The sequence below is a fragment of the Anguilla anguilla genome, chromosome 11 (assembly GCF_013347855.1).
Source record: "Anguilla anguilla isolate fAngAng1 chromosome 11, fAngAng1.pri, whole genome shotgun sequence".
Lineage (NCBI taxonomy): Eukaryota > Metazoa > Chordata > Actinopteri > Anguilliformes > Anguillidae > Anguilla > Anguilla anguilla.
Genome location: NC_049211.1, coordinates 17,154,222 through 17,182,124, shown reverse-complemented (window position 1 = coordinate 17,182,124; position 27,903 = coordinate 17,154,222). Strand labels below are relative to the sequence as shown.

Here is a 27,903-nt window from a genome sequence, read left to right as displayed (position 1 = left end):
TTTCTGTGATTAGATAACGGTACACTTATCCAGTCCTAACTTTTATTATGTTTGTTCTGCAAACATTTTCCCAAGTATTTGCCAGTATAATTAAAAAATAAGATAATCTGATCTCAGTAAACACCATGAAATGTCACATGTGGCCCAATTTCTTTATCTAACATCACTTATGTTATAAAGTATGTTATAATGCACAAATGCAGCAAAATAAACACATGCAATACACAAACAAATAATATTAGAGAAAATGTATTATATTGACAGCAAATAAAAACCAAAGAAATAAATGGATCCTGATAATTTATTTAATTTGTTTCAGTAATGCTGCTCTCTAGAAACAACAGCAGGTCTGGGATGTAAAAATTCAAGAAAATATACTTAAAGTAACTGCCAAACTTCTTGTACAGTGACATTATGATTCCAGAAGTTGTATGTACCAGTATAACCCGATATAAAACAAATAATTGTGAATAAACTCCATGAAATGAATCTTCATATCTACATATCTGGAAATAATGTCACTGTGCAAGCTGCTTTGAGAGTAATTTATTGTTTTAGACCATGAACCTCCAAATACCCAATACCCGCCATTGTAAAGCCAACAGGCTGTCAGAAACTTCTCTTAAATATCTTAAATCGGACATAAATAGTCTTGCCCAATCAAAACATGCACTAAAACTGAAATACTATTTTTTTTAAACTCTAGAAAGTAACCTATTCCGACTGACGACCAGCTATTGTTCACGAAACCGGAGACAAACACGAACTATGCCATATATAATTAGATTAATTTAATTAATTGCAATGTGTTGTTTACATCTGTTTACATTGCAAGATCTCTTCCGGTTTCGAGCCAATACGTCATACATCACGATATGTCACGTGTAGAATACGGAAGTAAATAAAGAGTTTTTGAGCTACTAATGCTCAACCGTGTTTAACTGTGTGTCCCTCGGTCTTCAACAGTAGTTGTTGCTTGCGACGTGTGCTTTATTGGCTTGTACTTATTATTGGCAAATGTTTCATAAACACGAGACTGGAATCTTTTACAAGTAACGCAATTTATTGCACGAAAGGTAAAAAAAAAGTTTATGACGTTATTTAGAATATGAATCGGCACTGATCTTGTTCATGAGTTACATTCACGGCACACCTGTGGCTGACTGGACATTTACGCACTTCGATAGCAATGTTGCTACTTTAACTAATGGAAGTCCATAGCCCATGTTACTGCTGCTTGTTTAAGATTGGGATGGCAGGTATGCCATCCCGCCAAGTTACGCCTTGGCGGGGGCATGCCCCATACCTATACCTTTACTTCACAGGCGGTCATTGCTAATTCCTTGCAGTTAGCTATTTGTACAAGCTGCGTCACCTGCTAACATCTTAACAACTAGGCTAATTTTTCGTTAAGCCATTTCAATTTTTGTTTCACCTGTAGAAAAATGGCACAAGTGCCCAAAGTTCGCCTGTCGGGAGGCTTGGAGATCTGCCGTCTGCTGAACGGCATGTGGCAGGTGTCTGGTGCCCATGGTCCGGTGGACCCAGAGAAAGCAGGTAAAGGCCATGAAAAAAACCAGTGCCATCATATGGTAGTTGTAGGCCAGTGCAATGACTGGGCTGTTTTTTAGGAAATGATCTTGGTCTTTTACATACGCCGTTTTATAACTTACCATAGCTCATTTATTTCGTTGATCTCTTGCAACTTCTTTGCACATTATTTCAGTATTACGTTTCAAAGCACAGAAAAATCTGATTGAGTACTTTTACCTCTAACGGAATAGGCTACATATTGTCCCTATGGGACTGTGTAAGATTTGCTTCAATATTGCTTGAACTGATTTAACAGCTGGTTTGGTGGTATTGGCTATTAATTCTTGATAGGTCCGCTGTCAGTATTGCCAATATGTCATATCATTAGATTTTGTCAACCACTGCAAATCAGTGTCTCCTAGCTGATCATTTATATTCCTGATCACTAATAATTGAGTTGACGTTTTAATTAATTTTGTAGCATTCATGCCAACTTTGCTAAGCCATTATTAATGCGTCTTTCATCAGTGTGTTCCCATGCAGTGTCGAGACATGGCCAGAGGTATAAATAATGTGAAAAACTGTATACTAGCATTTAATTCTGGTTTCCTTTGTGTTCTGGTGGAACACTAGGTATATTTGTGATTACACCCAAATGTTATTCACAGAAACCAGAGAGAATATACAATACATCTTGATACTCATGTTATGTTATCTCTGCTCTGTTCCTCAGTACAGGCCATGGGAGCCTATGTGGATGCAGGACTGACATCATTTGACATGGCTGATATCTATGGCCCAGCGGAGGAGATTTTTGGGAAATTCAATGGTCAGGTAAGGTTATTGTGCTTGTTTTCAGTGACCCATTAGCCAGACAGCTTTTAAAGGTTTTTTCCATTGCTCTTCTGAAGTCCATGTTGCTGAAACTAAGCAGGTACTAGTTCAGCATGATAATAAACTTGCTTGCAATGGTCTTTATAGGAGAAAAAATTACCTTGTTACCAGACAATAGCTTTTGTAGTTCTTGGCAGTAAGATTTACGTGAATGTGTATATTTATATTTATATTAAATGTAATGCTTTCCCCTCTTTTTCTCACCAATTTCGATTGAATGCATATATATACTGTGCTCATTACTGCAATTTCCATAATTTTCAAGTTTCAAGAGAAGTAGTGGTGGTCAGCCACCACTACTTCTCACACAGCAGTTGTGCAAGTCAGGGTCACGGAGAATGGCACTTTATATGCAACTCAACAGTTATACAGCGGGAGTCGCTGGTGAGCAATGAGAGGCTGTCATTCTAGCTAACCAGAACTCTTCCATCTCTGGCTGACATTAGTGCCAATCCTGTATCATCTGAATTTTTTATTTATTTTTAATCACAGTTGTCTTTTACATAATAAAATATTTTCTGTCATTTAGAATGTAAATGACTGCTTTTGACCTCTACCAAAATTAAATTTAGATTTTATGTAGTAGAGTGGGGCTTGGCAAGATGAGTGGTTGCCATGGTAAGCAAACCTTGTGGACAGAAAGCTTGATGTCTTATTACGTGTCGCTAATGTGTGAGAGTTTAATGAGGAGTTGCAGTGATGCATGAATGGATTGCCTACTGCCTGTGGCAACATCAAAATCAGGAAATGAGTCCAGGCACATTTCTCCTTTTTTGTTTGATGGCAGCCACTGTGAAATGTGAGACGTCATCATTAGAGCCAAAATCCATGTCATTCCCTTATTATGGAAATAATGAGGTCAGTGCACGTTACTTAAAATAATGCACTTTAATTAAGCACATTCAAAAGGCACATTGTGGTATATTTGTAAATGAATACAACAACAATAAATATTCTGATACAGCAAAGAACATAAAACATAAAGAAAATGACTTTTATGGAGCTATGGTAACAGAAAAAATCCCTGTAAGCCAACGACCCAGAACAAGAGATCATATTTTTATATCCGAGTCTACCATTAACAGCATGTTGCCTGCAGAATGGCATCGATTTCTCTCCCCCAGAGTCCCGTGCTCTCCAAAATGGGCACAGGATGGTGCTAATGCAGCACGCAGGGAAACCGATGCTTGTGTAGAGCTGGCGTGTCCCAAGAGGGCTCAATCAGAGAGGGGGTCAGGGGCGCGACTCCTCTCAGGGGCAAGACTGTGACCCGGGAACTACTCAGACGGTTGAACATTGCTCATTCAAGTGAACCAGTAGCTTAGGTTCTGTTAAAGTCACTTACAGTCCAGAGTCTAGAGCCCACAAGAGAAAAGGATCAGAATTATCATATATTAGGCATTAATTGGTAGGAATGTGAATGTGTTATATTATTAGAACAAATTATTGTCTTGGATTACAGTCAAGTGATCAGTTAGGTCTGTATTGTATGTAGTGACTCAGTACTTTTCATGCATAGCTGGCTAAAATGGCTTTGACAGCTTAATGGAAACCCCATGATAATGATCATGATAATGATCTGTGAGTGTACAAAAGCATAGGTTACAGTGCTAAAAAGGATATGATATCAAAATATGAACAATTGAGCAGCTGTGTAATTAAACAAGAATTCTGTGTGATTAATGACTTGAGTAAAAATAGGAAGATGCTTTCAGTTTGCCTTTAAAAGTGCCTGTAGATGGTGCCTCTGTAATGTACTGGTAGAGTATAACAAAGTCTTTGAGCTTAATATGAAAAGGCTGTCTCGCCATTCTTTTTATATTTTACCTTTGGAACACAGAGCAGGTAACAATTGGATGACCATATATTTAATGTGGTGTGGCAATTAGCATATCAGATAGCCTATTTATTCAGGTGTTCGACTAATAAATTGACTTAAAAATCCATTCTAAAATTTAGAACTAACCAGTGAAAAGCTGGGAGGAGAGGCGTCCCCTGTTTTTGTTATGGAATTTATCACACTGTCAAAAATCACTGTAGAATTGCTTAGAAGTGAAAGCTTAATTAAGATTTTGAGTCAGTGTTTTGGGATTGTCTTCATGGTTAGTGATTACATTAGTAAAACTAGGCTATATCTTTATTTGTCCTTTTATCTTTATTGCACTGTAGTAGTCTACAAGTTGTTCTTTATGCAGGTTGAAATGAATCTACAGTCTTGTCTTTTTCCATTTCAGCTCTGTTTTTGGCTCTGTTTGGCATAAACCTTTTGAGTTGTGGTATATAAGGCATTTTTATGGGTGGTGTAAAAAGATTCCATTACTTCATCACATAGTAGGCTGGGTGAAAAAGGGGTAGCATTGACAATGTTTACAAACTACTCAACTGACTGTAGTTGGTTAAATGTGATTCTTCTCTGCACTGGTCTTTCTTATATGCCAAAAAGATAATGATATTACTCAGCAATGTACAGTATAGACAGTATAGACACAGCAAGGTACATTTGGCATACATTAGGTTCAGTAGTTGAAAACTGAAAAAATCTTGGCAGAAACCTCTGCTTTGATTGCCAAAACAAGATTGTAGAGCTCTGTAAAATCAGGGAATATGCGCATTGTTGTTGGGAAGGACTGAAAAGCAAGACACAGCTTGTGCCAAACTGGTTCAGATAGATGGCATATGCTTTGACTAAGAGGCATCTTTGGGCAATTTCATATTTCATTATTATTGCTTTATTCCAAATGGAATGCAAATTGTCCTGTAGCAGTTGCTGTATTAAATAAACTTTATTACAATGATGATGGTAATTCTGAATTCTGATATCTTTCTGCTAGCTGAAATCTGCTGTCGCAGCCCCTGCGGTACAAGGCCTGACCAAATGGGTTCCACGTCCAGGTCCAATGGATCGAAAGGTAAATTGGTGAGGTTAGATGAACAAATTGTAATGTCAATGATAAATTACTATAGAGATTGGTTCAACTCTAGTGCATTGGAGCTCCATAGAGTGGCCACTGGAGGGCAGGAAAATCATGTCATCTTCTTACAATGTTAACTCGCTGTGGGGAGTATGTCCATTTATCTGAGGTAAGTGAACATCAGGTGTAAAAGTGCAGATAGGAACAGATGCTGTCCATGGGGTCTCCAGCAAAGCTTGTTTTTGGAAATAAAAGTCTCTTGTAAAAAGTTACAGATGGAAGCCAGTTTTTTGAGTGAACCATATGTTTGCGATCACTGTTTAGACACATTAGTGTTTACTGTACTGGGCATGGCTGGCCATGGTCAGAGACACAGAGCCCTGGCAGTCCGCAGTTTGCATACATCCTCAATCCATGCATGATAAGGGGGAAAACTGGAAAAGAAAAAGGTAGCAGGCAAACAATGGCTATCAAGCTTTATTACATGTGACTTTGCCTAAAGAGCATAGGCAGACAGACGGTTTGAGAAAAGCACATTTTGATTAAATTTACATGAAATTAGCATTCAGAATATTAAATTTAGCATATTTGAAGTTACATGTTCACCATATTTTGCACAGACATAGCTGTGCATAACTAGGCACCAAGAGTCATTTCAAGCTACTCACAAGCATGATTCGAGTCTAAACCAGTATGAAAGGAATGAGTGAATGACTTTAAAAGTTTCTGACACATTAACACTATGGCATGACTGCTGTGCTGACTAGGGTAGTTTGTGTAACAAGTGTGTTTGATTTAAGAACCATGTAAGGACTGTGATTATAAATACATAAACATAATCCAAGCCATGCTATGAAATTTTATGTGAGGAAGGAAACCAAAGATGAAAGGACCAAAAAAGAAAAGAACAAAGAGAGCAAGTGTGCTTTCAGCCAGTCTGGTGTAAATGCCTTATTTAGGACAAAAATATCAGAGCAAACAAAAAGGCTTCCAGCTCTCCTGCCAAGATCCAAAATGACAGGACTTTATCAAAAGCAGCCCGTTAGGCCCTCAGCTAGTAAAATGTAAAATGATATATTTACATTGTTCATGATGCCCAGTTTAATTAATGCTATAGTCCTCTGAGACTGACTGCAAAAACTGGTATTGCACACTGAAAAGTAACATAACACCGGATGTGAGATGTTAAAAGTGGTTGATGAGAGAGAGAATGGGTTGATGACAAAGCAAATTACATCAGAGGAATTGCTACTTTAGCACTTTTGTATTTCAGACTGAGCCACTGGGGAATCAGTTTTTTCTATCAGCTATAGTTTTGAAACATTTAAATATTTTCCCTGTTAAAATGGGAAAGAGTGCCATTGCTTTTAAATGAAAAAAAGTATAGCTTTATGAGATTGTTCAATGTTTGACAATGTATCGGACAGAAACTGATTTATGAATACATACCCTGTGACATAAACATGGGGGAACAGATTAAGCTAAGAAAGTCTTCCCACCATGAAAATTCATTTTTATTCAAGCCATTTTGCTTGGAGCTTGGCTTCCCATTGGTTGTAACCAACCTCTAAGCAAAATGATTTGAATAATAAATATTCACGAAAGAGAAGACTTGCCAGCCCAAGTTACTGTTTGCACATGTGTGTCTCACATAGTGCTTTTGAAGGTGGTTTGTGGCATATCAAGGTATTTTGGGGCTGATGGGGAAGAGACTGTTGCTGAGAGCATTGCTGAGAGAATGGTCTGTTTGGAGGGAGAATGGGCTGTTTGGACGGAGTAGGGACTGCTGGGAGAAAGAAGGGACTGATGGGAGTTCTCTTTCCTCAGGTAGTGGAGAAGGCGGTCCAGAGATCGATGAGCAGGATGCAGGTGGAGAGGCTGGACTGTCTGCAGTTCCACTGGTGGGACTACCAGGATAAGAGATACCTGGAGGCTCTGGGCCACCTGTCAGATCTGCAGCAGGATGGCCTTATATGTACGTTCAGGACATTATTTACTATGATCACTCGGTCACATATTCAGAAAACTTAATCAGTCTCTCCATTTAAAAAAACTCATTTTTGTGATTGTGTATTTTATAATCATCTCTGGCAATTTATCCCTGGGAAAGTGCATGTTCACATTGTGGATTATTGTGCAATACTTTACGGCGGATGATAATTTTGTTATAAACAGAAGTTTCATTGGTGATGGGATCGGTCTGGTAGTTTGTGTAAAGTGCCTCTGACTAGATGTATGTATGCTTATTTATGGTGTGAATAACATGTTTGTATAAACTACGCACAGATGTAAATGATGTGCTGTCACCACTGCAGGTGAACTGGCTCTCACTAATTTTGACACCCAGCGTTTGGAGGAGATAGTCAGCAGGGGCATCCGGATCTCCAGCAACCAGGTGCAGTACTCGCTCATCGACAGAAGGCCTGCTGCCAAGATGGAGAAGTTCTGCCTGGCCCACGATATACAGATGCTCACATACGGTACTCTAGGTAAAGTAACTGCAACGATGGAGCATTTCGCAGAGACCACAAGAGGACACGTTTATCACTTGGCTGCAACTCAAGATGCAGCCATTCAGTAAATGATTATCCCTCCCTGACTAACTCCATTACTGAATGGTTTTACAACAAAGTCACTTTTCATAACTAGAGCTTTTTCCTTGACAACCTTTATTTCAGGATAAATATATAATAATTTATTTAAATGGAAAGAGTTACTGTGTAGTACGCCATCTAGGGGATGTGTGTGGTACTGATCTGGGTATGATCTGTGAAATGGAGGCTTGCTGGTTTCTTAGACCTGTTTCTGTCAGACCTGTTTAATAAAACAAAGGATATAAGAGTGGGTTTCCCTCACAAATGGTTACGTGCAACACATTCTAGTGTACATTCTGCAATAGAAATGCTTTTATCTTTTTCTGAAACTGACTTTTCCTAATGTAAACATAGTGTGTGATTCGTGAAAAGATGGTCTTTGAAGTTTAATGATAATCATTTAGATATTTCACTTTTTAGTTACAAAGTTGTGATTAGATTACACAATACATTTATAAATTAATGAAAATGTATCATTAATGATAATTTGTCATTACTTCTTGTAGATATTTAATATTTTTGTTGTGATTAAATTACATTGCTTTGACAAACGTGATATGACTTCAAATAAAGAAAAAAAAAAAAACTGAAAATTCACAACATTATAAATTGCAATGTTTGCTAATCAAATAAAAATATTATATTTTAATTCAGAGTATATAAATATTGGGTTTATTGACAGTATTTAAAAAAATCTTTCACCATTAGATTAAAAATTATTCAGCATTAGATTTGTTATGTTCAGTAAATACGTTTGATTAAGCCTTGTGACGCATAGTACAGTCGTGCTAAAATGGAGGAATTGTAAAATGGAGGCAGTGAGGAAGATGGTACCTTCTGACCGCATTGCCTCTTCTCTCTATCGCTCTCTCCCTCCCTCCTCCCTCTTTCTCCTCTCCTAACCCTCCTAGGCGGGGGGCTGATCAGTGAGCGGTACTTGGGCTGCAGAGAGCCGAAAAGCCAGGCGGAGCTCAACACCGCCTCCCTGAGCAAGTACAAGAACATGGTGGACATGTGGGGAGGCTGGGCGCTGTTTCAGGAGCTGCTCTCCACCCTGAACGCAGTCGCCCAGCGCCACGGCTGCTCCGTCGCCAACGTGGCCACCAAGTACGTGCTGGATCAGCCGGCGGTGGGCGGCGTGATCGTGGGCTGCCGGCTGGGCGTGGCCGAGCACATCCAGGACAATCTGCGCAGCTGCGGCGTCGGCCTGGCCCCCGAGGACCTGCACGCCATCCGCGGCGTGCTCGACCGCGCCCGGGACCTCCTCCTCGCCGTCGGCGACTGCGGGGACGAGTACCGGAAGTAGGCGGCGGAGAGGGGAGGGGTCGTAGAACACGCGACTTTCTTTATGTCCGACGCAGCCGCCGCTCCTCAGCGGGAGGAGCACGCCCACGTTACGCCAGCGTCTCTGTGCCTGCATGCTCGCTCCTCCATACTTCAGACCAACGGAGGCTTTGATTGTGCAAATCACTGTAACCATGCATAGACAATGTACTGCCACTTAGGCTTAAATACAGATCTCAGGTCACAAAATAGTGTCTCTGAATTCACAATTATTAGTCATTTAAACTTTTCCAGAGGTTAAATCATTATAATGTTTTATGTTGAATTCAGCAAATATTAAATAATTCAGCTTGAACATACATATATATTATAAGCATTGTTATGTGGCAAATTGAAAAGACAAAAGAGGTGGGTGTGGCGTCGGTGGCCAATGGGAGTGGGGGCTGTGGGGGTGGGGAGTTTGGGGCTGTGTCTGTGTGTGGCAGACCAGGGGGCTGCCTCTCAGGATTTGGGGCAGACTGTGTAATGATGGGGAAGACTCTGAGAGGAGGCGTTGATGTAGAGGCGGTTGGACAGTTAATTAATATTGAGGATCAGCAGACCCCCGCTCTCGCATCTGCTCGGCCCATGACTGGCAGAACGTGTCCCTGGGCTACACTGGCCATGGGGACGCCGCCAAGCTCCTGGGCTCACCTTTAAGGTCAACCAGCTCTTTTCCCCAGGCTGTGATTCAGATCCAGTCTCATGTCACTGTGTGGAGGATGAACATAGACTCACCATTGTCTTCTCGCTCAGTAGGCATGCCATCATCGGGGGAAAAAGCAAGGTTTAGCCACTAAACCCTGCTTTTTAAAAACTTTGGCATCTTCAATCCCACACAAATTTAGACTGTCCAATTCGCGAACAACGTACAAGCATGTTAGTATACACCCCCTGTTGTTGGGTCAGGAGAGTGAAGACAACGTGCGGTTTGCCTTCAAAGCAGTTTCACACCACAGCCACCATGCGCTGAGCGGGGGTGGAGGTGACCCAATCATACACGTACACAGAAAGCCCACCATGGGCATCCGGATGGTCGACAGGAATCGCAATGAACACTGCTATCCCTGCCAACTGAGTCTATCCCACACATCCCTTGGGCGATGCAAAGCCAATTGTGCGCTGCCCCTGCAGAGCTGCCAGCCACAGTCAGCACTGGCATGGGCTGGATGTGGCACTTTTACAGGGTGAGCTGTCCAGCAGCTCCTGCAGTGGGAATTTTTTAGTGCTAAACTATTAAACTATTTGCTTAGAATTTGCTCAAAAGTAATTTATTTGTATTTGTTGTGTTCAGTGATGTTGGATGCCTGGAACCCACATTGTAATTTTCAGCTGAACTCCATAAATAATTGACCCATTGCCTCATTTGTATTTTAGCATTGTTCTGAATTAGAATGCTTTACTGTTAAAACCCCATATGGTCAACCGACGAAACTAGAGGTTGCATTATTAATAGGGGTCACTTAACATGGATGAAAATGGCAAATGCTTATTAAATACCATGTGGCTGTTTCCAAGTGGGCTGGGACACCAGGAGGTAATTAACCAAGTTCATATTTATGTCTCATTTCTTTTGGCGATTGCACTTAGTATTGCCGTTAATCTGAAATTTCACAATAAAACACTTAAGTGACAAGTCTGCCTTTGTATTTGTATGGGTTTTTCCATCATTCTGTGAATACTTGTATGTACTTGTATAATCGTAAGGTGGATATTTAAATGTAATTACTATTATATATTTTTGTATTGTATATGTGTAGTTTGTGTAGTAAATCCTCTGAAGTAAACATGATAATTTTAAAGGGATGGATACTGGAGGGGCAAGATTTTTAAAACAATGGATGAAGAATTTGCCTTCATCTTTTGGGGTGTGGCTTGGCTGCAACATCAGATAAATGTAAGATTTTTAATAATGTTCCTTTTTCATGTTTATACAACAATGACACATTTTAAGAATGGACATGGAACACAGTACTGACACAAATTATGGAAACACTGTGCTTAAAGAAGTCACAATAATACAGGTTCATGCTGATTATAAAATTTCCAACAGTAAGATGCCTAATTCTGCTTAATTCTTTAGGTATGAACTAACACATATAGGAAGGTGTAGTGAATATTGCCTGTTTAATACAAATATTTATTTATTTTAGTTTTAAGTTGATATTAAATTTATTACACATTACATCTATTATGCCAAAAGTGTTGCAAAATATTGCATTAATCATCAAAACCTGTTTATAAATTCAGTATTTCCATAATTTGTGCCAGAACAAATAACACATTTTCTCAATTTTGTTAAGTCAAGGACTTATTTCAGTGGTTAGAACAACTTTCCTAAACAGGAATAGCTTGAGGTGGTGTATTTTAAAACAGATTTGCACATTTATCTGTGTGGTTATCTCTGGTGTTCTAAATGTTGTATAACAGTGTGGGGAGGTGGAAACTATAGTAACGTCTCTATCCCAGAATGCAGTGCTGTAAAATTCCTGTGTTGGTACACGGAGAGGGACAGGTATGTTAGCAGTGCGTGAACACTACACTCGCGTCATTGTCGAGGGAAAGGGACATTTATTCATCTGTGTTCAGGGGATACGCTCCCATACCTGGCCCATCTTATATCTTACAGCGCACAGGAGCCAGAACCAGTGACCAGCCGTGACTCTCCTCTCCCATGTTCTTAGAAAAGTTCAACAATGCTATAATGCAACATATGCTTCTCCAGGTAAGGCACACCCAAAGCCTTGTACATTTTTTGTGGGGCTTTGGCATAGCCTATTTTGTGCTGTTGCTGTAAGGATAGATTGTATATATTATAAGCTGTATTCAACCTGACCACCTCATATTGTAAAATGGAATAGAATTGGTATAGTAATGCTCATGAGGCAGTGTGGCTCTGTAATGTATTCATAAGCTGACTGAGAAAGTGGTTTCCAACCCAGAAACATAGACCTGCCCCCTGGGCATATGCGGAAAGAAAGATAATTGCCTTTATTAAGAAACATTAAATGTTTAATTTGTCCACTTTTATTACAACTATACAATGTAGAATTTAATTCAGTATTCATTAGACATTTCAAAAGTCTCATTATGACACATTATGATGTGCATATCTGTATAAAAAAATCTTCCTGAAGGAAGCTACTGACCCATGGATTGAAATGTGGATTTTTAGTAAAAATTGGCTCTTACCTGTGGTCTTACTACAGTCTAAGACATTGCAAAATATTGATGGCCAGCCATTGCAAAAAACCAACTGTTCTTTCTTGCCTGCTTGAGATGATGATGAGATTGACATATTCTCAGATCTCCACTGAAACTCATGCAAAAACAGGGCTCACTTAAAGTGAAACATCAATCCCATTATTAACCAGGCTAGCTTTAAGAGGGAAATAACCTGTCAGCGGTTCTATATTAAATATTGTATGAGAGAGATTATATCTAGTTTCTAAGAATGTGCAGTCCAAGGCTGTATTAGCTTTATTCTGTAGAATACCATACTGTAATGGGAACCCTGCCCCATAAACACTGAACTATTTTACAGTTTCCTTCTTTTTTTATTTTCTACCTTGCTGGTTTTTTTGGGGGGTTTCAAGCTTGATCTTTACCAATTTTCCAATTTCAAGTTTTTTGCTGTAATGCATATTTTTGACAATGTACAGTATTTGTAAAAGTGTTATAGAAATAAATTTGAATTTAACTGAATTGTAGAATATGTGTTGAACTTATTTACCATAGCTGAGTAGATTAACAAATAATTACGCCATACATGTACATATGTATGTTAAATTCCTTAATGGCTGCTTGTATCTGTCCAAAGCCATATTTTCACATAATGAAAATACTGATTGTTGAAGTTTATCCTATTTAAAAGGCAATCTATAAATTGTACTTAATTATTTTAATCATTCATGCACATTGCACGTTTAGGTGTACTATTACTATTTCTCTTCAATTGTGACCCAAATTCCAGTATCAGAAAGCAATAAAATCCAATAAACTACCAAGAGGCACAACAAGTAATATACCCGTTTTGTGAGAAGAAACCATTCTTTTATTTGTGTCAAATTTTGTATGGATCAGGTAAAAACAGTGGTTTAAAATGATTATTATTGGTCATTGTTAGTATTTTGGTTGCCCAGCTGGCTTCAATGCTCTGAAACCTGAACACATAATCGTTCAGGTGGGGGTACAAAATGGATGAACTGTGTCAAAATGTGAAAAAGTGACAGTTACTTCAAAATGTTCACTGCTTACACACACAACTACATTACTTAGGGAGGGAGTGGAAGGGCCATACATTAAAGGTCAACTCAGGTCTGCTGGAACCACATCAATGACAATTAACAGAAGTTAACATTTTTTTGGGAGATTTCCGTGACTATTTTATTAATGAAAAAAGGGACAGCGGTTGACGCTGTAAGTGCTGTCTGGGAGGGTCACGCCCTCTTCTACTTCGCATTGACAGAGCTGATCATCTTCTTGACCGCCTGGATGATGGCGTCCTTGTCGATGCCAAAGATCTTGAGCAGCTCAGCCGGCTTTCCACTGCGCGGGACGTGGGTCACTGCCAGGCGGTGCACCACGAACCCGGGCTCGTTCACCACAGCCGAACACACCGCCTCCCCCAGGCCTCCTGAGGGATGACATCGTAAAAGATAATGGATGGACGTTAGCAGCACAGCTAGAGGCGGCAGGTCTCCATGACCTCTCGCTTCTACCAAGACATACCTCCTACAACACATTGTCATCCCTGACTATGTGGCACTATTATGATCAATACCACCTTGAAGCCTCATTACCCTCCATCCTAGAGAACCCTTTCTGACAGGTTTGCATTTGATTCTCGCACCCACAGAGCTGAAGCCTCAGGGGGCAGACTCATCCTGTCTCCCTCTGACTGCATTGGGCATCTACACTGTGGGGGTCTCTATGGCCCACTGCAGATAATTTCCCCCCATCCACCTCCGCCCCCCATGAGATGGCTACAGATGCCCCACACCCCGAACAGACACACATCACACAGTTCACTGGACAGGCAGTGCAGTGATGCATGATCTGACCAGCCACGCCCTTCACCATCCCCACCACACTGCACTATCTTCCTCCACTCCCATTTTTTATTGGGGGGGAGGCATAGTTGTGGGAGCAGAACCAGATTGTTTGCAGTCAGGAGGGGTATTCCTTTGTCCCTGTTACGATCAGACCATAGGACCAAGACCAGATTGTTTGCGGTCAGGAGGGGTATTCCTTTGTCCCTGTTAAGATCAGACCGCAGGAGCAAGACCAGATTGTTTGCGGTCAGGAGGGGTATTCCTTTGTCCCTGTTAAGATCAGACCGCAGGAGCAAGACCAGATTGTTTGCGGTCAGGAGGGGTATTCTTTCGTCCCTGTTAAGATCAGACCGCAGGAGCAAGACCAGATTGTTTGCGGTCAGGAGGGGTATTCCTTTGTCCCCATTAAGATCAGACCGTAGTTGCAATGCCGAAACGCAGCCAGTGCTGCCGTCTCTGTTATGTGGGTCACAGAAAGCCCAAAGGGCACGTGTGAAATTGAAGAGAACTGACAGCAGATTGCATCTTCACATCCTCCTGCACCAAAAAAATAAATAAATACACAGTGGCCTCTCCGTGGCAAGTGAGAACACATTCCCAGCTCCAGGTTTATCACAAACATGAATACATTTCACTAAGCTAAATACATAATGAATATCGGCATTAAAATGTTAGTAATCTTGGTTTGAAGGGATTACCCCAATGTTTCTAAAAGTAGTGTATTACTGTTGCATATTAAGTAGGATTGCATTAGGAGGTACACTGAAACCCTTTCCTGGGGTCAAACAATTATTTTACATTCCCCCCATGTGACTTTGGGTTTTCTGGATATTCAGTTCCCCTTGGAAATTGAACTATATCCGTTGTCTCTGTAAGTGATTTGTGACAATGCAACAATAAAGACATACTGCTTGATTGATTGCAGCCAATCAATCTCATATATGTACTTAATATCAAACCAGAAGGAAAAAAATACACATACTCATGAGTGACTTCAATGTGCTTGCAATGTGCGTACAAAAGAACAAAACAGAGTTTACTAGCGTACAGCAGAAAGCATTGCCGAGTCAAGTCAGATGAAAATTTCCTTTATCTTCTCATGAATTACATGTACGTGTTCGTTACATGTGAGATTGCATGAAGTGAACACGTACCCTCACTGTAGTGGTCTTCCACAGTGATGATGCATCCCCTGGTTGCCTTGGCATGGTCAATGATGGTTTTGGAGTCCAGTGGTTTAATAGTGAAGGGGTCGATAACTCTGATGTTGATCCTCTCTGAAAGGAGGAAGATGGAGTCACTGAGGCTAGTGCTTTATCTCTGGCCCTGCTGTATAACCTGACGCCATCTCCTGTTCAAATAGCCCTCCAACCGTGGCACGCTACGCCAAAGAACACATTGAAGAAGAGGGTTGACTCAATTTTAGGATGCTGATTAGGACAGACAAAAGAAGTACATCTGGAGTGACAATGGTGCACTGGCTTTGTATTTTACTTCTCAGATTAATAATCGCTCTTGATTTATGACCTTTGATGATTTTGAATGCCTGGCTCTGACCCTTTCTGAAGCAATATACAAAAAAACATAAAACACAGTAAAATACATACACTTTCTCTTAATGTGTCCCTATTTCCAAACATGGCACATTGGAGGGATTTAACCTTGCCTTATCACTCCAGGAAATCCACATAACCTGCTAAACCAAACTTAAAAACAGGACCCAGAGCAAAAGCATTATATTCCTAAGAACCGAGCTGGATTTTAAAGCCTATATTTCATGGAGGCCATTTGTTGGGAGGGCTTTATTGGTACCTTTCTTTAGCTGCTCGGCTGCAGCCAGCGCCTCGTGCAGCGTGACTCCTGCTCCAATCACAGTGATCTGGTCATCACTGCTCTTGTACACAACCTGGAGGAAGAACAGGATGAGGAAAAGGTAGCTGTGAGTGTTGGGATTTGACCTGTTGAGTGTGTACATGTAATAAACTGTGGACAAGACCGTGGAACTGATGTTTCAAAAGAGGCACTGAATTACTCTCTATACCTTTGCCTGCCCGACGTGGAAGTCCTCATTGCTGTTGTAAATGATGCCATTCTCTGGACGACTGGTCCTTATGAAGCAAATGCCCTGCAGGAAGAGGGTTAGAACAGCAGTTAGAGCAGGGATGAACTCATCTTAAGAGTTCTGCACTACGATGTTAAGGGTGTAAATTATTCACCGCTCAATTTCATATCTTCATTCTCAACCGAATACAACGTGATAACTTGGATATTACTGCACTTGCTATTATGAAAGATCTTTCCATCACAAATGCCCCAAAGTTGCATACACATGCATACAAATCAGAAACATACACAGGAAGTCAATCCACAACCCTTCTCTCCAGACTCTCCAGCAGAGTTGGAGGGTGGTATAATGAGGGTACGCTCACGTACCTTCGTATTGGCAGCCAGCTCCACCGCTCTCTCGGTGGACACGCCGTCGCTGGGGTAAAAAACGGTCGCCGTAGGGATGGCTCGGAACATGGCTATGTCTTCCAGGCCCATCTGTGAGGGTCCGTCCTCTCCTGGGACGGGGGTCGGGCAGAAGCAGGCCAGTCAGTTTCATTAGTACAGGGGGGCCGGGGGGCGGCTGATATAACAGAACTAAAAGACAGGCAGGTGGGCAGGCAGGCAGGCAGGCAACGTGGCATGCGGTGTACCTGGTGAACGAAAAGGAAACCTGGCCGCCCCGTGACAACTTCCATGACAGATAGGGAGAGTGAGGGGGAGGGTCTGAATGCTGACAGGAGTAGCACGGAGAAATAAAGGGGAAAATGTGAGGAAAATAAAATGAATTCAGGATTCAGGGGAAAAAAACAGGGATACAGAAACTGTATTAACTGGGGGGTGGATTCAAAATACTGCAAAGTGTTTCATCCTTGACGTATCTAAACAGAGAAAAATCCAACGACAAATTTAAGGCAGTAATACTGTTTTGTCGCAGCTTATGAAAAACAAATAAAATGCTATCATGAGCCTGGACAAAAAGTAATACCCTGTGCAATTAGCCACGGATTTTCTTTTGTTAGATACTGTGAAGGCTAAACGCTTCCCATTACACTGAATGGGTCCCTGAAGGCATCAGCAGGGTAGGGGAAATTAATTCAGTTAAAGAGGGAGGTCAGAGAGTTACAGAGGGTCACATCTTCACTTGAGTTTCAGTTAGACAGCGATACGGGCACCCCATACAGGCCTCATCCTCTACAGAATATCAATTCAAACCCAGTTTAAAAGTTATTATGGTGCTTCTAAATCTACAGTAGGAAATATTAAACTACAACAGCATGCACATCATGTTTAAACTTACAACTGGAATGTACGTGGATTTTTAACAGTAAAATATAATCTGTCTCCATTAAGACTGGAAAACACAGTGACAGCGGCTCTCTCTCAGTACACACAGGTCCGAGTGACCGGGTGGAGACTGACCGATGGACACGCCGCAGTGGGAACCGCACAGGTTGATGTTGCTCTCAGAGATGGCTGCCATGCGCAGCTGGTCGTATGCACGGGCGAAAAAGGTGGCGAAGGTGCTGGCAAACACGATGTTCCTGTCCCGAGCGGCACAGCCCACAGCGACGCTGACCTGGAGAGGGGTTACGATGGGGGGAGGTTACCAGAACACCAGCGCCGTGCTGGGGGGGATATTACAGCCGAGCTGTACTAGGGAGGGTGTCACCAGAACAGCTGAGCTATCCTGATGTCAGAAAAGGGAGGTCATAGAACAGGGCTCCCCAGAATCTCCTCAAATTCCATTTGTTATTAAAGAATCCCAAACATCTGCCAAATAAGGCTTACTATTCAAGCACAAATAAAGTATAAAGAAATATTTTGCAATTCCCAGTACTGCTGTTCATTACAATGCATGACCTACAATATAAAATAGCCTGTTGTGTGAGGAATGTGACAAGAATGGCCAATAAACTCTGAGAGGTGTGGCTTTAAAAACCACACCTATGATAAAGAATGAAAGGGAATTCAACAGCCAAAAAGGTAACGGTAAAATGGCTGCAGAAGCACAGGAAGTAGGGCACATCACTAGCAGAGGCCCATTATGGTTGTAGTCATCTATTATTCAGTAAGCTCAATTTAGAAAATGGTGTAAGCTGGTCTTTTACAGCACAGAAAGGGCTGGGTTTACTCATAGTTCCACTGCAATTAAAACACAAGCAAATATGGGGGATTTTTACCAAGCATGTGTTGTGATATTTAAAGAATAATCCACACAAAAGCAGGTCTCATTATTGAAATAACTATGTTATTATATGAAACATATAATATATGAAACATATATCCTCATATTGTTGATAACTGAGTGTTCATCAGCATACATATTACTGTCTAAGTACTGTATTTCACAATCTGTCCTCAGCAGAAATAAAGAAATGCACTTACCATATTTTGCTCGGCGATGTAGCACTCCACATAGCGATTGGGGTGCTCATTCTTGAAGATTTCTGAGAAGGTGGAGTTCTTGGTGTCCCCGTCCAAGGCTATCACTCGCTCGTTGTAGCGGCCTAGCTTGGCCAGGGCCAGTCCATATGCCTTCCTCGTGGCAATCTGTAATCAATAACAAAATAATTTTTTTAAAACTATTTTTTGTTGCCAATTTTTTTTTCTAATTTATCCCATCCAGTCTTCATTTTAGAGCTGTCCCATCTCTGCAGAAACCAATGGCTGCACTGGAGGACTGCATGCTGGGAGCAGGAACTCAAACAACTAGGGGATTGGCTGTGCAATGACTGAAACCCTCCCTTCCTGCGTGATATTACAGCCAATTATGACATCACTGTCTCCTACAAAAGACAAATGCGTTTGCGATCTCCACAGCAGCAAGTTAAAGGAAACCAAGGCTTCTTCCCTGAAAAAAAATGTTTCATACTATTCAAAATCCAAGGAAAACAAAATTTGGTTAATGATTTTCCTAGGCAATACATATCCTAGCGTATGGATGATTTTGATATATGGACCAAGGACCAGAATATTGAATATGGACCATGACAGGGCCATGACTGGCAGCCACACAGGGACAGAGGTTTTCAGTTGGATGACGACTCCTTATTACACACCAGCGAGCTCCACCCACTTGGCTGATCAGTCGCCCCTCTGTGTACATCTAGTGTCTTCCTCCGAGTCATGTCTGTGCCAGCCTGCGTCACTAACTGCTTGTGATAAGAAGCCATGCTTGGCATAGCATGCTTTGGAGTAGGGCGTGTATGCCAGGCTGATGTGTGCTTTGTGGAAGTGGCTGAACCTTGTCTCCGGGCTTGTAGCTGGGGCCGCTGGGCATCCTGATGTTGCGAACACTGACAGGCAGGGCGTCGTCCATGGGCGTGGCTGGGTACAGACGCTTGTTATTGTTCAGGATGCGACTGTGCAGCTCCTTCAGCACAGTGTCGGCCATGTCCCTGGTCAGTGGCTTGCCATGCCAGCCCATCTTATCCTCAGCCACTGTATGAACACACACACACACACCTTTAACAAGAATGAATGTAGTGTATTAAACTTGTATCATTGACTTCATGTACTACAGAAGTGGTTGTGTGAATTTGTGTGTGTGTGTATGCTGTGTGTCTATCTGGACAGTGCAGAACTTTACTATTTGAAACCAGGCTCTGGTGGATTTATTAGCCTTATGCTAACACAGTACCTGAGATTCCTTTCCCTTTGATGGTTTTGGCGATGATGGCAGTAGGCTGATGTCGGGGCTGGCACAGTACCTTGCACAACTCTTCCACACTGTGGCCATCTACTACGATAGCATTCCAGCTGGGTACAAAAAGCAGGAGATGCATCATTGATTTAAAATACCAAACACGTACATGTACACACACACACACACACAAACATACCTACACACACACGCACACACACACACACACATACACACACGCACACACACACACACATACACACACACACACACGTACCCAAAAGCCTCACAGCGTCTCTGGTATTTCTCCACATGGTGCTGCAGCGGGGCAGGGTCGCTCTGTCCCAGGCGGTTGATGTCCAGGATGGCCACCAGGTTGTCCAGCTGGTAGTAGGAGGCGAAAGACATGGCCTCCCAGACCGCTCCTTCAGACAGCTCTCCATCTCCCAGAAGGCAGTAAACACGGTAGCTGCAGGGACAGGGATCGAGAGCACTGACGGTAAAAACTTCCCAAAATGCAGATGACACAAATTTGAAAGGGGGGGGACTTTACAATTTTACATGAGGCAGGCAATGGCAGCAGAGGCGGGGATTGGAATGAAAGACCTGGCAAATAGGGGACACAGGCAGCCTTGCATCTGAAAGTCATCCCAAAAGGTTCCTTTCAAGGCTCAGTGGACTGATGTGTTTTGGCAACTGAATTCATCAGGCACTGTACTAATGTGCCAGGGGAACATCCAAACTGCACATACTGTAAAACGACTACAATACATAACAATGTACTAATTCGACGACAAATTAGTAAAAAATCCCAAATGAACTACATTCTTAAAGCTTGCAGCATTTACATGTTTCCTGAGAGCAGCATAGCATCTGTAAGAAGAATTTTGTATTGCACAAAGGCTCTCTCTCAGCAGTCTCCAGGTTCACTTCTGCCATTGGAAGACCACGTGGAGAGAGGCTTATGGACCACACCGACTCCTGCATTGTAGACTCCCGCCACCTCCAAAGTGCAACACAGGCACAAATCGTAAACACGCCTTCCACTCAAATCAGCACCCCACCCGCCAGATTAATATATCCTGACAGCTTTCCAGTCAAATGGGCACGTTTGCATGAAGGCGAGAAGATCGGGCGAGACAGCGCGTATTACTGCATGCATTCCTGCTCCTGCCAAAGAAAGGAATACCACTGGCCACTGTGGCACCTGGTCTGGCTCCTCCTTCACAGCTTCACTTTCCATCAGTCACGGTTCAGGTGCCTCACAGACACACCAGCTGTCAAATAAATTATCCATTTCTGCAGAATAAAATACAAGTCGCAAACTGCCACCCTGTTCATTCGAAATGCCTGTCCCCGTATAGCACAAATAAAGAAAACATGGAATTGTTTTCTGAACTATTTGTGGAGACTTTAATTGTGAGAGGCTTAACATCATTCTATGCGAACGATGCTTGGAAGAAAGTCATTAAAGTTCACTTTCCCTGCATAATCTAATGGCTTACATCGCCCCCTAAAAAACTTAAACAGCAGGTCAAAAGTTGTTTTAGATACCATAAGCTTTGAGACAACATTTTTATAACGGGTGATTAGGTCAATGGCCATCCAACACATTCTCTTGGATTAAAGGACAGATGACTCTAAATCACTGTCCAAGGCCTGGATTATGCTGTTTCAGTAGTGGCCTCCCAGTGGCCTGGGGCTTTCCATTGTTCCTCAGGCCTTTGGGACACTGGGGGCCGAGGGCAGGCTTAACCACTTTAGAAAGAGCATGAGTTCACTCCCTGTGAAACCCCTCCGCAACTGCCTGCAAATCACACCCACTGCGCCCACATTTGATAATGGCAGCAAATTAAACCGTTAACGTACGCAGGCTGGATTTTCCCATCGTCTTTGCTGAGGTGAGACAGGTTTGGCAATGAGAGATGTTTTCTTTATCATTAGGAGGGTGTGTTAGGTTTCGGAAACACCTCAGTGCACAAAAAAGATTCGGCAAATGTCACTGAAGCGAAAACACCTCAAACAGACACATCTCATGGCCTGAACTTGTCACCTGGCTCCTTCGAATATGTGCAATCTTGTGAATCCTGATGTGACAAACACAAAAGTTGCTAAACACAACAAAACCCGTTGTGTGAGAGTGAGGGTGGGGGTGACAAGTCAGATGCAATGCCATCACCCAATAATGCGTGATGGAGCAATACAAACGAGAAACTTTTGTATTGCTGATGGAGATGGAGAAATGCTCCACAGATGCTGCCTTCTCCTTGAACACAGATGGAGGAACACTAAGGACGAGCCTTATCACACTTCCCTGCATTCAGCTTTACCTCAGTGTGACCAGGGTTGGGCTACACTGTATGTATGTGCTCTCCAAATACACCAGTCTAGAGAAGCTCACGTTCTGGTGTGTTATTGAATATAGAGAGGCAGGAGAATGTACAGTATAAGTGCACCTTTCTTGACACATGTATCCAAATTCAAATAAGGTATCAGAATGTTCTCATTTGCGCATGTCTTCTAAAAATAAACAGGCCAGCTAAGAAATGGCGTTGCTTTTTCTTACATTGTTTTAGCAATAAATAAATATAAAAACAATCAAGCTATGAAGCGTCCTGTCCTGAAAATCTAGTCCATACCCATATCAATAATTTCATTTAGGTGGTTCTACACCACATTACACCAGGTAGTCTAAACAGCTATGACTGCAACTAAAAGGTAAATGAATCTATCCACAGTAAGGCCAGGCCAATACTGTACCTCTTTTTAAAATTCAATTTAGACTAAAGATGCTCTAAGATTAGACATAAATTAAAATTAGATATATCAGGATATAGTCATATAGCAGGTGACTACAATATTTCATGGATGTATAAAAAAAGTAGAAAATTCAGATTCAAATGTGTTGGCTGTGCTGAACCTGAACAGGCTATTCTCTAGACAGAACAGCACTGAGAGGGGCTTGAAATGGCTGCTGGACTTGCTTATTAGAGCAGAAGAATTACGTGAACGGAAAATGCAGAGAAGGCACAGTCAAAGCATCATAAATATCAATGGCAGAGAGCGTCACACTAGTCTTTTAGAAGGACATTTTTCTACACAATTTTCCCTTTTGTCAATGATGATTTTCTTGGTTTTCATGATTTGGCTTTATTATGTTCAAAAACGTATGTCTCACAAAGCGTGCCACAAAATTTCAAACTTTTGTGAGAGAGGTCCAGTGCGCTATTCTTTCAGAAGACCAATCTGAGGATCAAAAAAGCAATTCATAAATGCAGTGATAAATATATAAAATACTACCCCTTGTTAGTTGAGCTTCTTGGTTTTTTTTTTTTTTTTGTTCTAGCATTTTCAAAGAAGCATCTCTCCAAATGGCTTCACAAAGCATTTCACTGGCATTCCACCAGTCCTTTGTGAGAGTGGATCTGTGTGACTGTTCTAGAACGAGCCACCCCACCCTCCCTGTGTGCACAGCGGCACTCTCCCCATTATACATGCCAGTGTCAGGGAGCCTTCTTCCCTTCCACCCGCCGCATGTACACTGGACGACTGCTGCCAGTGTGAATTTGCTCTGTCTACCAAAATGAAATGTCAGACGTCAGGCCTCTTTGTGTGATCTTTCATGTGCACGGACCTGGTACATACAAAGCAGCGCCCCCCATAGCCTTTGAACAGAGAAGCTGTGTGTGTGCAGTCCGCCTCATGCAAAGGACAATCAGCGGAAGGCTGTCTGGACGGGCTCTTACCTGGCCTTATCAAAATACTTCCCAGTGTAGGCCATCCCGCAGGCGGCCCCGAGGCCCTGCCCCAGAGAACCTGTAGCCACATCCACAAACTGCTGCTTCTGCAAAGACAGGAGGTACAATCCATAAAAACCACAGCACAGGGCAGGGGAGTCACTGTCCAGTGCCAGCATGTTTTAGACACCTCAGGTAGCTCAGTTAACTCAGGTTACTCTAATATTTTCTCATGATGAAAATCTCTGAAATGTTATGCAAAGAAGGCTTTATGCATTTTATTCTCTGGCACTAATTAAAAATGAATGACTTTTTTCGGGAGCATCAGCTGGAATTAAAGGCAATCTCATTTAATGTCAGTTCCCCCATTCCCCCATTATTCTATGAAGTGATCAGGTGGCACACTTACAGGAACGGGATGCCCCTCAAGAATGGAGTCGATCTTCCTGAGGTTGAGCAGCTCGCTCTCCTTGAGGTAGCCTGTCTCTGCCCACACAGCATACAGTACTGGGGCAGCATGGCCCTGTGGGCAGGAGGGTAGAGATGGAAATGGGATCATGGAAAATATCATATGTTCTGCAATTCATGCATGTGGTAAAATACAGCATAACAACACATTTTTTATTCATAAATATTTTGTATATTATAAAATAATATATATTTATGAAATAAATTATTAATAAATTCATGTGCACCATTTAGCTATCACACAGGCAGCAGTCTTTTGTTACATGTTGTAAAACACAGTATAAAAAAAATCCTTTCTTGGGATTATAGGTTCCTGTGTATAATAATAACAATAATAATAATAATAATAATAATAACAATAACAACAATAATAATAATAATAATAATAATAATAATAATAATAATAATAATAATAATAATAATACTGGCCATAATGTGTTCATCTATGGGACTAAGATAATCTATTTCTGAGACAAACGAAAAGGTGTGCTGAATGGTAAGCGGTTTCTATATGACCAAGAAAGTGATGTTCATTGTGGCTAGATGGGACTTACCTTAGAGAGGATGAAGCGGTCATTGTTGGGGTTCCTGGGGTCCTCTGGCCTGTACTTCATGGTGTGGAAGAAAAGCACGGACATGATCTCTGCCACACTGCAGCATGATGTGGGGTGTCTGCAATTATGACATGAGAAAGCAGGTTAAACATTACTCATACAGACACACAATTACATTAGTCTTCCTACTACACATTCACGCATTACACAGGAACAGCTTTGAGCAAGCACATGAACACACGCACACAAACTGAAACGCCACAAATCCATCCATGAAAATCAATTAACCCGCAAGCTGTAGTGTGACCAGCATGATTTTTGAAAAATTTTGAAATAAATTGTCTTCATTTATAATGAAGAATAATGGCTTAAAATCATTTTCATATCAGTGTAGATTCCTCAGAATGCTTCAAACATGATAAATAGGTCTGAAGAAGCATTCGTGGCAACTACAATGCACCACTGTCATTTGTGTTTCATTTAGCCTGAACGACTGAGGGCTATACCAATAGTATGGCATGTTGTGTGTGCGTGTGTGTGCGTGTGTGTGCGTGTGTGTATGTGTGTATTTGGGGGAGGTTCACGTGATAGACAAAGACATGATCTGTCACTCTAGGAATGCTTGAGATTCAGCGATTAACCACACATGAAAATGTCTAGTCTCCAGAAAAAACACTTTGTCCTTTCTATTAAGCTCATTCACATAAAGTCCCATGAAACCCATTTAGAAAACTATGTTTAATCTGAATATTTTTGTGTGCAACTCAGAGAACTACATAAGTTCATCCCCAATTACTCAGTTGGGTAACGCGTGTCGTAGTGACAAGAGCAAAAAGCTATGACGCTACGCCTGCTATCCAATACCTACTATTAAGTTTATTAACCCCAGTTATCCTACGAAAACTATTACAAAAATGTTTTAAAGCCACTCTTATTTGACCAGCTATCCAAATACCAGCAGCAAAAGCAATCATGTTAATGTATTCTGCATGGAAGCTGACAAAAATGTGTTTTCTGTTAGATATTACAAAGGCAATTTTCTCTTGTGAGTAACACTTATTTTCCATGCAGGTTACAATAATAATAATAATAATAATAATAATAATAATAATAATAAAATGTATACATTAAAAAAAAAAAAATTAAGTAGTATCTAGTACCTAACTAGTATATTCTCAACTAATATTCTAAACTAATATTTCTGTTATTAATTTCAGGACATACTCAAAGAAACTGATACGAAGGAAATAAATCTAAAAGAAAAATGAAAAAGCCATTGGAATAGTGCTTTCAATAACATAGGTGCAAAGAGTATTATTGACACTAACGATCCGTTGGCTATTCATGTTTGGGAGGAACTGTATATTATTTAAAAGATTTGTTTCTTTTCTTGTGAAATCACAAGCCAATCTCTCTGGGCCACAAGCCAATCGGTATGTGACCCGATTTATTAAAATATATTATCATCTTCCACAACACAAAATATATAGCATAGAGTATTTTGGTAAAATGCAGCAAATTATTATAGAGGTAGCCTAAGCAGCCACATTTATTCAATTGAATAAAATGGTCTAAACAAATCAAGAAAAAAGAAATAAATACAGTAAGAAGAAAAAAATACAATAGCATTTATTGGCAAGACGCTGCTCTTTTCCATTCATTGTCAGTGGGTGTGCCATTAACGGCAAGCTAAAGAGTAATTAAATGAATAAGTAATGATTCGGAAAAGCCATCCCACATGATTAAAAATAAATCGCGGACGAGTTCATTCCGCTACCCAAACGTTGGCTATAGGAAAAGACATTGCAGTCAATCGTGACTGAAAGCACAGTACCAAAGCAAGCACACCACGCAACACCGTAGCCAACGGTACGTCTCTTGCGGGAAGCTGATTCTGTTCAACACTGCAAAAACACCACATTACTCAACAGCAACGGGTTTACTTTACAATCACGTGGAACGCGCTTTTAAGTCAATATAGGGCACCCATAATGACTGAACAATGCTCTCCCTATATGTACAGTTACATGCACTTTGAGACAAAAAGACATACATACATAATAAAATATGAATTTATATACTGCATCATTGCATTAATATATAGGCTACTGCACATGCGAGAAGACAACAACAAAAATTCCAGGCAGACTGCATTACAATGAAACGTTCTCTGAGTGGTCGCACAAAGCACTGAAACGTGTATAGCCTATATTACTGCTACCATTGAAAGAGAATATTTTAATATAAGCATCAATCCTTACCCGCTGCCTGCAGCAGTCGTTGCCTTGATGGAGTTGATCCTAAGCCGGTTGGCAATGTTCTTCAGCGCCTGCAAGGTTTGCTGGTCGGGTTTGTGATAATCCTCCATGAAGAAAAATTAGTCAGAATCACAGCTGGACAAAATGAATTCAGAATCACAGGTTAAGCAGGATCTCAATTATTTTAAAAAATCCTAATAGACAATGTCCTGTGTGCATAAGACAGTCCGAGAGATGTGGCTAGCAAGAGAGAGAGAGAGAGAGAGAGAGTAAGAATAAGAAAGTACGCAGAAAAATGTATGTGGCTAATCTAGTGCTGATACCAAGCAGGCTACACACAAGAGGAAAGAGTGCAGTGTGTGCGTGCGCGCGTGTGTGTGTGCACACAAAGTACAGTAACGACGTAGTCATACACAGGAGAAAAGGGGGAGGAGCTGGCAAAGCAATTTGCCTGATCTGTCTAAACTAATCAACAAATTCGGTTAACCCATTCGGGCCGAACACCCCTAAGACTTGTGCCTGAGGGTCTACTGGAAACCTCAAGGGAATAATACAATTTCTGATGTAGCCAACATCGAAAAAGTGTTCACACCACATGGAGCAAACATAAAAATATGCTAATTCAGGCTAAACAAATGTATTTTTTTCTGTACTTGATTACTAATATTGTTATTGTTGATGCATATATAATTCATGGTGCTTATTATTTATGTATCTATTTACATTTTTATTCACGCAAGCCTTTTTAGAGGCGTCATGATGACAAGGGTTAAGTGATGATCAGAGCGAGCTATGAAATAACACAGTATACGATCTACCATAACACTGTAGTTTTAACTGCACTGATCTCACCAGCCGCTGCTATGTAAACTTGATCCTTATCA

General features: G+C 41.2%; 2 protein-coding genes across 2 annotated transcripts; one reads left to right on the top strand and one right to left on the bottom strand.

The window, feature by feature from the left end:
- The first annotated feature begins 899 nt into the window (after positions 1-899).
- Positions 900-9,466, top strand: LOC118207209 (uncharacterized oxidoreductase At1g06690, chloroplastic-like). Its single transcript, XM_035380558.1, has 7 exons — positions 900-1,076; positions 1,442-1,557; positions 2,267-2,367; positions 5,259-5,336; positions 7,167-7,314; positions 7,655-7,828; positions 8,845-9,466. Exons 2-7 carry the CDS (start codon positions 1,446-1,448, stop codon positions 9,237-9,239), a joined length of 1,008 nt encoding a protein of 335 aa, XP_035236449.1. The 5' UTR covers positions 900-1,076; positions 1,442-1,445; the 3' UTR covers positions 9,240-9,466.
- Positions 9,467-13,281: 3,815 nt separating this feature from the next.
- On the bottom strand, positions 13,282-27,409 carry tkta (transketolase a). Its single transcript, XM_035380901.1, has 14 exons — positions 27,023-27,409; positions 24,762-24,879; positions 24,149-24,262; positions 23,749-23,846; positions 20,280-20,471; positions 20,000-20,118; positions 19,604-19,800; positions 18,745-18,909; positions 17,779-17,935; positions 16,744-16,874; positions 16,352-16,435; positions 16,123-16,216; positions 15,465-15,587; positions 13,282-13,892 (listed from the first exon to the last, which is right to left on the bottom strand). Exons 1-14 carry the CDS (start codon positions 27,127-27,129, stop codon positions 13,708-13,710), a joined length of 1,884 nt encoding a protein of 627 aa, XP_035236792.1. The 5' UTR covers positions 27,130-27,409; the 3' UTR covers positions 13,282-13,707.
- Positions 27,410-27,903: the final 494 nt, after the last annotated feature.

What these genes read in the sequence shown, in the direction of transcription:
- LOC118207209 (XM_035380558.1), top strand. Translation starts at nt 1,446, where the DNA reads ATGGCACAAGTGCCCAAAGTTCGCCTGTCGGGAGGCTTGGAGATCTGC. An exon ending in TTGGGAAATTCAATGGTCAG is followed by an intron (nt 2,368 to 5,258) that starts GTAAGGTTATTG and finishes TCTTTCTGCTAG; the next exon opens with CTGAAATCTGCTGTCGCAGC. An exon ending in CAGGTCCAATGGATCGAAAG is followed by an intron (nt 5,337 to 7,166) that starts GTAAATTGGTGA and finishes CTCTTTCCTCAG; the next exon opens with GTAGTGGAGAAGGCGGTCCA.
- tkta (XM_035380901.1), bottom strand. Translation starts at nt 27,129, where the DNA reads ATGGAGGATTATCACAAACCCGACCAGCAAACCTTGCAGGCGCTGAAG. An exon ending in GCTACAAGCCCGGAGACAAG is followed by an intron (nt 18,910 to 19,603) that starts GTTCAGCCACTT and finishes TATTGATTACAG; the next exon opens with ATTGCCACGAGGAAGGCATA. An exon ending in CCACTGCGGCGTGTCCATCG is followed by an intron (nt 16,875 to 17,778) that starts GTCAGTCTCCAC and finishes CCCCCGTCCCAG; the next exon opens with GAGAGGACGGACCCTCACAG.